General features: G+C 46.3%; 1 protein-coding gene and 1 long non-coding RNA gene across 4 annotated transcripts in view; one reads left to right on the top strand and one right to left on the bottom strand.

Moving 5' to 3' along the window:
* The window catches only part of LOC127918662 (uncharacterized), a 1,667-nt gene extending 896 nt beyond the window's left edge, over positions 1-771 (bottom strand). Inside the window, exons 1-3 of one of the 2 annotated variants that reach the window (XR_008100612.1) lie at positions 354-771; positions 195-300; positions 1-35 (exon numbers count right to left, since the gene is read on the bottom strand). The exon at positions 1-35 is cut by the window's left edge and continues 896 nt beyond it. This is a non-coding gene — a long non-coding RNA (uncharacterized LOC127918662). Of the gene's footprint in view, positions 301-353 lie in introns of both variants that reach the window. The other variant, XR_008100613.1, reaches the window with a different exon arrangement.
* Positions 1-8,236, top strand: part of LOC118376317 (vasoactive intestinal polypeptide receptor 2-like) — a 26,050-nt gene extending 17,814 nt beyond the window's left edge. For both annotated transcript variants that reach the window (XM_052501902.1, XM_052501901.1), the window contains exons 10-13: positions 1,207-1,298; positions 1,390-1,528; positions 7,067-7,108; positions 7,396-8,236. In XM_052501902.1, the coding sequence (XP_052357862.1) occupies positions 1,207-1,298; positions 1,390-1,528; positions 7,067-7,108; positions 7,396-7,557 (435 nt within the window). In that variant the 3' untranslated portion in view covers positions 7,558-8,236. The remainder of the gene's footprint in view (positions 1-1,206; positions 1,299-1,389; positions 1,529-7,066; positions 7,109-7,395) is intronic.
* Positions 8,237-10,320: the final 2,084 nt, after the last annotated feature.

Genomic DNA, 10,320 nt, shown 5'->3' with positions numbered 1-10,320 from the left:
TAGGTCTATATGTTTTAATAAGGTTAGTATCACACCTCATGTAGCCTAACCCATAGTCCTCTATGTTTTAATAAGGTTAGTATCACACCTCATGTAGCCTAGCCCATAGTCCTGTATGTTTTAATAAGGTTAGTATCACACCTCATGTAGCCTAGCCCATAGTCCTATATGTTTTAATAAGGTTAGTATCACACCTCATGTAGCCTAACCCATAGTCCTATATGTTTTAATAAGGTTAGTATCACACCTCATGTAGCCTAGCCCATAGTCCTGTATGTTTTAATAAGGTTAGTATCACACCTCATGTAGCCTAGTCCATAGTCCTGTATGTTTTAATAAGGTTAGTATCACACCTCATGTAGCCTAGCCCATAGTCCTGTATGTTTTAATACGGTTAGTATCACACCTCATGTAGCCTAGTCCATAGTCCTGTATGTTTTAATACGGTTAGTATCACACCTCATGTAGCCTAGTCCATAGTCCTGTATGTTTTAATAAGGTTAGTATCACACCTCATGTAGCCTAGCCCATAGTCCTGTATGTTTTAATACAGTTAGTATCACACCTCATGTAGCCTAGCCCATAGTCCTCTATGTTTTAATAAGGTTAGTATCACACCTCATGTAGCCTAGCCCATAGTCCTGTATGTTTTAATAAGGTTAGTATCACACCTCATGTAGCCTAGTCCATAGTCCTGTATGTTTTAATAAGGTTAGTATCACACCTCATGTAGCCTAGCCCATAGTCCTCTATGTTTTAATAAGGTTAGTATCACACCTCATGTAGCCTAGCCCATAGTCCTGTATGTTTTAATAAGGTTAGTATCACACCTCATGTAGCCTAGCCCATAGTCCTATATGTTTTAATAAGGTTAGTATCACACCTCATGTAACCTAGCCCATAGTCCTGTATGTTTTAATAAGGTTAGTATCACACCTCATGTAGCCTAGCCCATAGTCCTGTATGTTTTAATAAGGTTAGTATCACACCTCATGTAGCCTAGCCCATAGTCCTATATGTTTTAATAATATTTGTATCACAACTAAATTGGCCAAATAACTTCTTAATAAAAGCCTCGGTCAATTACAGTCAATTACCGTGAGACTGACAGTTATTGCTTTACAATCACTGGATGATGAAATTTCATGACCACCACTGCCCTACTCATGTCCTACTCATTCTAATGGAGGTCTCTTGTCTCATCAGATCAACTTTGTTCTGTTCATCAGTATCATCCGTATCCTGGTCCAGAAACTACTCTGCTCTGACGTGGGCGGGAACAACCAATCACAGTACAGGTACCCCTCCAACAACCAATCATAATACAGATATTCTCTCAACAACCCATCACATTTGTTTCGATTATTCTTACATACCTGTGTGTTGCAGGTGTCTGGCTAAGTCCACCCTGCTGCTGATTCCTCTATTTGGAGTCAACTACATGGTGTTTGTCTACCTGGTGGAGACAGAGAGCGACAGGATGGCAGAATACAAGATTATCTTTGACCTGGGACTGGGGTCATTCCAGGTATACCACTACCTTAACCCCTGATCTTTAACCTTTTACCCCCCTAACCCTAACCCTATCTAGTTTGACCTGGGACTGGGGTCATTCCAGGTATATACATGCACTACGTGACCAAAAGTATGTGGACACCTGCTCGTCGAACATCTCATTCCAAAATCATGGGCATTAATATGGAGTTGGTCCCCTCTTTTGCTGCTATAACAGCCTCCACTCTCCTGGGAAAGCTTTCCACTAGTCGTTGGAACATTGCTGCAGGGACTTGCATACATTCAGCTACGAGGGCATTAGCAAGGCTGGGTACTGATTTTGGGCGATTAGGCCTGGCTCGCAGTTGGCATTCCAATTCGATGGGTCGGGTCAGCTCTAGCAGGGCAGTAATTTGATGAACTGACTTGTTGGAAAGGTGGCATCCTATGATGTTGCCACGTTGAAAGTCACTGAGGTCTTCAGTAGGGCGATTATACTGCTAATGTTTGTCTATGGAGATTGCAAGGCTGGGTGCTCGATTTTATACACCTGTCAGCAACGCGTTATGCTGAAATACCCAAATCCACTCATTTGAAGGGGCGTCCACATACTTTTATATATACAGTGCATTCAGAAAGTATTTAGACTCCCCACATTTTGCTGCACTACAGCCTTATTCAAACATTTATTACATAGTGTTTTTTCTCATAAAGGGAAAGTGGGAGACCTAGCCAGTTGTAAAACTGAATGCATTCAACTGAAATGTGTCTTCCGCATTTAACCCAACCCCTGGAACAGTAGGTGAACTGCTTTGCTCAGGGCTAGAACAACAGATTTGTACCTTTTAAGCTCAGGTAGTGTGATGGTTTGGGGATGCTTTGCTGCCTCAGGACCTGGACGACTTGCCTTAATAGGAACCATGAATTCTGCTTTGTATCAGAGAATTCTACAGGAGAATGTCAAGCCATCCATCTGTGAGCTGAAGCTGAAGTGCAGTTGGGTCATGCAGAAAGACAATGATACAAAACACACAATCAAGTCTACATGAACAGACCATACAAACGCTCCACACCGCGTGGCCGCGGCCACCCTAATCTGGTGGTCCCAGCGCGCACGACCCACGTGGAGTTCCAGGTCTCCGGTAGCCTCTGGAACTGCCGATCTGCGGCCAACAAGGCAGAGTTCATCTCAGCCTATGCCTCCCTCCAGTCCCTCGACTTCTTGGCACTGACGGAAACATGGATCACCACAGATAACACTGCTACTCCTACTGCTCTCTCCTCGTCCGCCCACGTGTTCTCGCACACCCCGAGAGCTTCTGGTCAGCGGGGTGGTGGCACCGGGATCCTCATCTCTCCCAAGTGGTCATTCTCTCTTTCTCCCCTTACCCATCTGTCTATCGCCTCCTTTGAATTCCATGCTGTCACAGTTACCAGCCCTTTCAAGCTTAACATCCTTATCATTTATCGCCCTCCAGGTTCCTTCGGAGAGTTCATCAATGAGCTTGATGCCTTGATAAGCTCCTTTCCTGAGGACGGCTCACCTCTCACAGTTCTGGGCGACTTTAACCTCCCCACGTCTACCTTTGACTCATTCCTCTCTGCCTCCTTCTTTCCACTCCTCTCCTCTTTTGACCTCACCCTCTCACCTTCCCCCCCTACTCACAAGGAAGGCAATACGCTCGACCTCATCTTTACTAGATGCTGTTCTTCCACTAACCTCATTGCAACTCCCCTCCAAGTCTCCGACCACTACCTTGTATCCTTTTCCCTCTCTCTCTCATCCAACACTTCCCACACTGCCCCTACTCGGATGGTATCGCGCCGTCCCAACCTTCGCTCTCTCTCCCCCGCTACTCTCTCCTCTTCCATCCTATCATCTCTTCCTCTGCTCAAACCTTCTCCAACCTATCTCCTGATTCTGCCTCCTCAACCCTCCTCTCCTCCCTTTCTGCATCCTTTGACTCTCTATGTCCCCTATCCTGCAGGCCTGCTCGGTCCTCCCCCTCCCGCTCCGTGGCTCGACGACTCATTGCGAGCTCACAGAACAGGGCTCGGGCAGCCGAGCGGAAATGGAGGAAAACTCGCCTCCCTGCGGACCTGGCATCCTTTCACTCCCTCCTCTCTACATTTTCCTCCTCTGTCTCTGCTGCTAAAGCCACTTTCTACCACTCTAAATTCCAAGCATCTGCCTCTAACCCTAGGAAGCTCTTTGCCACCTTCTCCTCCCTCCTGAATCCTCCCCCCCCTCCTCCCTCTCTGCAGATGACTTCGTCAACCATTTTGAAAAGAAGGTCGACGACATCCGATCCTCGTTTGCTAAGTCAAACGACACCGCTGGTTCTGCTCACACTGCCCTACCCTGTGCTCTGACCTCTTTCTCCCCTCTCTCTCCAGATGAAATCTTGCATCTTGTGACGGCCGGCCGCCCAACAACCTGCCCGCTTGACCCTATCCCCTCCTCTCTTCTCCAGACCATTTCCGGAGACCTTCTCCCTTACCTCACCTCGCTCATCAACTCATCCCTGACCGCTGGCTACGTCCCTTCCGTCTTCAAGAGAGCGAGAGTTGCACCCCTTCTGAAAAAACCTACACTCGATCCCTCCGATGTCAACAACTACAGACCAGTATCCCTTCTTTCTTTTCTCTCCAAAACTCTTGAACGTGCCGTCCTTGGCCAGCTCTCCCGCTATCTCTCTCAGAATGACCTTCTTGATCCAAATCAGTCAGGTTTCAAGACTAGTCATTCAACTGAGACTGCTCTTCTCTGTATCACGGAGGCGCTCTGCACTGCTAAAGCTAACTCTCTCTCCTCTGCTCTCATCCTTCTAGACCTATCGGCTGCCTTCGATACTGTGAACCATCAGATCCTCCTCTCCACCCTCTCCGAGTTGGGCATCTCCGGCGCGGCCCATGCTTGGATTGCGTCCTACCTGACAGGTCGCTCCTACCAGGTGGCGTGGTGAGAATCTGTCTCCTCACCACGCGCTCTCACCACTGGTGTCCCCCAGGGCTCTGTTCTAGGCCCTCTCCTATTCTCGCTATACACCAAGTCACTTGGCTCTGTCATAACCTCACATGGTCTCTCCTATCATTGCTATGCAGACGACACACAATTAATCTTCTCCTTTCCCCCTTCTGATGACCAGGTGGCGAATCGCATCTCTGCATGTCTGGCAGACATATCAGTGTGGATGACGGATCACCACCTCAAGCTGAACCTCGGCAAGACGGAGCTGCTCTTCCTCCGGGGGAAGGACTGCCCGTTCCATGATCTCGCCATCACGGTTGACAACTCCATTGTGTCCTCCTCCCAGAGCGCTAAGAACCTTGGCGTGATCCTGGACAACACCCTGTCGTTCTCAACTAACATCAAGGCGGTGGCCCGTTCCTGTAGGTTCATGCTCTACAACATCCGCAGAGTACGACCTCACACAGGAAGCGGCGCAGGTCCTAATCCAGGCACTTGTCATCTCCCGTCTGGATTACTGCAACTCGCTGTTGGCTGGGCTCCCTGCCTGTGCCATTAAACCCCTACAACTCATCCAGAACGCCGCAGCCCGTCTGGTGTTCAACCTTCCCAAGTTCTCTCACGTCACCCCGCTCCTCCGCTCTCTCCACTGGCTTCCAGTTGAAGCTCGCATCCGCTACAAGACCATGGTGCTTGCCTACGGAGCTGTGAGGGGAACGGCACCTCAGTACCTCCAGGCTCTGATCAGGCCCTACACCCAAACAAGGGCACTGGGTTCATCCACCTCTGGCCTGCTCGCCTCCCTACCACTGAGGAAGTACAGTTCCCGCTCAGCCCAGTCAAAACTGGTCGCTGCTCTGGCCCCCCAATGGTGGAACAAACTCCCTCACGACGCCAGGACAGCGGAGTCAATCACCACCTTCCGGAGACACCTGAAACCCCACCTCTTTAAGGAATACCTAGGATAGGATAAGTAATCCTTCTCACCCCCCCCCCCTAAAAGATTTAGATGCACTATTGTAAAGTGGCTGTTCCACTGGATGTCATAAGGTGAATGCACCAATTTGTAAGTCGCTCTGGATAAGAGCGTCTGCTAAATGACTTAAATGTAATGTAAATGTAAATGAAAAGGGTTAAAAAGCAACAAATTTGAAGTTTTGGAATGGCCTAGTCAAAGTTCTGCATGCAGGAGTGGGCCAAAATTCCTCCACAGCGATGTGCGAGACTTATCAACAACTACACAAAGTATCTGGTTGGAGTCATTGCAGCTAAATGTGGCACAACCAGTTATTGAGTGTAAGGGAACAATTACTTTTTCACATGGGGGAATTGGGTGTTGCATAACTTCGTTAATTAAATTAAAATAAGTGTCTTTTTTTTGTTGCTATTTGTAAACTCAGGTTCCCTTTATCTAATGTTTTGGTTGAGGATCTGATAACATTCAACATTAAAAAAATATGCAAAAAATGTTCACAGCACTGTAAGTATTCAACCCTTTAGTCAGTACCTGTTAGAATCAGCTCTGTCAAGTTGGTTGTTGATCATTGCTGGACAAGCCACTAGGCCACTCAGAAACATTCATCTCAGTGTCTGTTGAAGCATCAACTTTGTTTGCCTGTTCTTAGCTATATTTCATTTATTTTTATTATGGCTGCATCATGTTATGGGTATGCTTGTCATTGGCAAGGAAGAGCATACCTATAACATGATGCAGTCATCTCCATGCTTGCCTCAAACATAATGGTTTGTATTAAGAAAGAAAAAGTACATTTCTTTGCCATCTTTTTTTGCAGTATTACTTTAGTGCCTTATTGCCGGATGCGTGTTTTGGAATATTCTGCACATGCTTCCATCTTTTATTTCTGTAATTTATGTTAGTATTGTGGAAAAACTACAATGTTGTTTATTCATCCTCAGTTATCTCCTATCACAGCCATTAAACTTTGTACCTGTTTTAGTTGGCCTCATGGTGAAATCCTTGAGTGGTTACCTTCCTCTCCATCAAATTAGTTAGGAAGGACGCCTGTATCTTTGTAGTGACTATGTGTATTGATACACCATCCAAAGTGTAAATAATAACTTTACCATGCTCAAAGGGATGTTCAATAGCTGCCCTTCTTCGGAAAACCTCCCTGATCTTTGTGGTTGAATCTGTGCTTTACATTCACCTGAGGTACCTTGACAGAGCTGAGGTACAGATAATTGTATGCGTGGGGTACAAAGATGGGGTAGTAATTTAAAACTCATGTTAAACACTATTATTGCACACAGAGTGAGTCCTTGCAACTTATTATGTGACTTGTTAAGCACGTGTGTACAACTGAACTCATTTAGGCCATAACAAAAGAGTTGAATACTTATTGTTGACTCAAGACATTTCAGCTTTTCATTTGAAAACATTTGTAAAAACATTACTCCACTTTGACATGTTGTGGTATTGTGTGTATATCAGTGGCACAACATCTCAATTTAATCCATTTTAAATTCAGGCCGTAACACAACAAAGGGTGGAAAAAGTCAAGGGGTGTGAATACTTTCTGAATACACTGTACAGTGTGTTTTAGAAGCTGAGTTGATGTTGCCATATGTTGTGTTCTCCAGGGTCTGGTGATAGCTACTCTCTACTGCTTCCTCAACACCGAGGTGAGCTACTCTTACATTTCACCTCATGTTCTCGGTAACCATACTTTCTGAATCTTAGTGTGTGTGTGTGTGTGTGTGTGTGTGTGTGTGTGTGTGTGTGTGTGTGTGTGTGTGTGTGTGTGTGTGTGTGTGTGTGTGTGTGTGTGTGTGTGTGTGTGTGTGTGTGTGTGTGTGTGTGTGTGTGTGTGTGTGTGTGTGTGTGTGTGTGTGTGTGTGTGTGTGTGTGTGTGTGTGTGTGTGTGTGTGTGTGTGTGTGTGTGTGTGTGTGTGTGTGTGTGTGTGGTAAGGTCCAAGGGGAACTGAAGAGGATGTGGAGGAGTGTGTCATTAAAGCATTACATCGGGCGGGACTGCCTTCTACATAATGCGTCAATCAGCCGTAACTCCACCCACTTCAAGCGGAACTCCAGAGCCCAGTCCATCCTGCAGACGGAGACCACTTCACTGTGACCCGGAAGTAGTTACACCTCTGTGGCCTGGAAGTGGATCTAACACAATATAACCTGGAAGTGGAACTAACCCTGTCTTTGACCATGAAGTGAAGCTGGGGTAAATCAACCAACACAAGTTGAGGGTCAGCTGAAAAGTAGTGGAACACTCCAATAAAAGACAGTCAACGTTTGATCAGCTTTTACCACAACCGGTCTTCAGGAGCTGTCCACACTGCCACTGTGTGTGTGTGTGTGTGTGTGTGTGTGTGTGTGTGTGTGTGTGTGTGTGTGTGTGTGTGTGTGTGTGTGTGTGTGTGTGTGTGTGTGTGTGTGTGTGTGTGTGTGTGTGTGTGTGTGTGTGTGTGTGTGTGCGTACGTGCGTGCATGTGTGTGTGGTTGCGCGCGTGTGCGTGCGTGTGCGTGCGTGCGTGCGTGTGTGTGTGTGTGTGTGTGTGTGTGTGTGTGTGTGTGTGTGTGTGTGTGTGTGTGTGTGTGCGTGCGTGCGTGCGTGCGTGCGTGTTTGCGCGCGTGCGTGCGTGCGTGCGTGCGTGCGTGCGTGCGTGCGTGCGTGTGTGTGTGTGTGTGTGTGTGTGTGTGTGTGTGTGTGCTTTCTGTTTTCCACTGGAATGGGCTTGGCATTCCAGGTATTATATATCTATATATATATATATATATACACACACACACACACACACACACATTAACATTGCCAAATAAAGTGAAAGTAGATAATAAACAAAAGTTAAACAAACAATACAAATTAACAGTAAACATTACACTCACAGAAGTTCCACAATAATAAAGACATTTCAAATGTCATATTATGTATATATACTGAGTGTTGTAACGATGTGCAAATAGTTAAAGTACAAAAGGGAAAATAAATAAATCTGGGTTGTATTTACAATGGTGTTTGTTCTTCACTGGTTGCCCTTTTCTTGTGGCAACAGGTCACAAATCTTGCTGCTGTGATGGCACACTGATATTTCAACCAGTAGATATGGGAGTTTATCAAAATTGGATTTGTTTTTTGGAATTCTTTGTGGAACTGTGTAATCTAATGGAAATATGTGTCTCTAATATTGCCCCCATCTCTCTGTTCTCTCCCCTCATCTCTCTGTTCTCTCTCCTAATCTCTCTGTTCTCTCCCCTCATCTCTCTGTTCTCTCCCCTCATCTCTCTGTTCTCTCCCCTCATCTCTCTGTTCTCTCCCCTAATCTCTCTGTTCTCTCCCCTCATCTCTCTGTTCTCTCCCCTCATCTCTCTGTTCTCTCCCCTCATCTCTCTCTTCTCCCCTCATCTCTCTGTTCTCCCCTCATCTCTCTCTTCTCCCCTCATCTCTCTGTTCTCTCCCCTCATCTCTCGGTTCTCCCCTCATCTCTCTTTTCTCCCCTCATCTCTCTCTTCTCCCCTCATCTCTCTCTTTTCTCCCCTCATCTCTCTCTTTTCTCCCCTCATCTCTCTCTTCTCCCCTCATCTCTCTCTTTTCTCCCCTCATCTCTCTGTTCTCTCCCCTCATCTCTCTCTTTTCTCCCCTCATCTCTCTCTTTTCTCCCATCATCTCTCTTTTCTCCCCTCATCTCTCTGTTCTCCCCCCTCATCTCTCTCTTCTCCCCTCATCTCTCTGTTCTCCCTCCTCATCTCTCTCTTCTCCCCTCATCTCTCTGTTCTCCCCTCATCTCTCTTTTCTCCCCTCATCTCTCTGTTCTCTCCCCTCATCTCTCTTTTCTCCCCTCATCTCTCTGTTCTCTCCCCTCATCTCTCTGTTCTCCACTCATTTCTCTGTTCTCCCCCTCATCTCTCTCTTCTCCCCTCATCTCTCTGTTCTCTCCCCTCATCTCTCTCTTCTCCCCTCATCTCTCTGTTCTCTCCCCTCATCTCTCTCTTCTCCCCTCATCTCTCTGTTCTCTCCCCTCATCTCTCTTTTCTCTCCTCATCTCTCTCTTCTCCCCTCATCTCTCTCTTCATCTCTCGCTTCTCTCCCATCATCTCTCTGTCTCTACCCCCTCTCTTTCCACACTCTCTCATAATAATTTCTCTCTCTCTGAATGGTCAGTGTGTTTCTAAGGTGTAATAATATATAGAGGAGCAGCCATCACATAAATAAAACACTGTTACTATCTACAGGCCCCCTGCTGCTCTCTCTACAGCCAGGTCAGTGCATGTGTATGAAGGTGACACACAGCAGGCCTCATCCCCTCATTGTACTCACTGACCGGTCTGTAGAGTCACATTCTGTTAAAGGTCCCCAACGCACACACATCCCTAGGTCACTCCTCTTTTCAGTTCGCTGCAGTTAGCGACTGGAACGAGCTGCAACAAACACTCAAACTGGACAATTTTATTTCAATCTCTTCATTTGAAGACTCAATCATGGACACTCTTACTGACAGTTGTATTGTTGTCTCTACCTTCTTGCCCTTTGTGCTGTTGTCTGTGCCCAATAATGTTTGTACCATGTTTTGTGCTGCTACCATGTTGTGTTGCTTCCATGTTGTTGTTATGTTTTGTTGCTACCATGCTGTGTTGTCATGTGTTGCTGCCTTGCTATTTTGTTGTCTTAGGTCTCTCTTTATGTAGTGCCGAGTTGTCTCTTGTCATGGTGTTTTGTCCTATATTTATATAGTATTTATTTGTTATTTTTAATCCCAGGCCCCCATCCCCGCAGGAGGCCTTTTGTCATTTGGTGGCGGTCATTGTAAATAAGAATTTGTTCTTAATCTGTGGTCCTATTCCACCTCAGACACACTGTGTAGTCCCAATTGGCCACTAGGTGGTGCTA

This window comes from Oncorhynchus keta, chromosome 4 (genome assembly GCF_023373465.1).
Source record: "Oncorhynchus keta strain PuntledgeMale-10-30-2019 chromosome 4, Oket_V2, whole genome shotgun sequence".
NCBI classification, from domain to species: Eukaryota; Metazoa; Chordata; class Actinopteri; order Salmoniformes; family Salmonidae; genus Oncorhynchus; species Oncorhynchus keta.
Note: the sequence above shows the minus strand (reverse complement) of the source record. Positions and strands in the feature narration are given on the sequence as shown.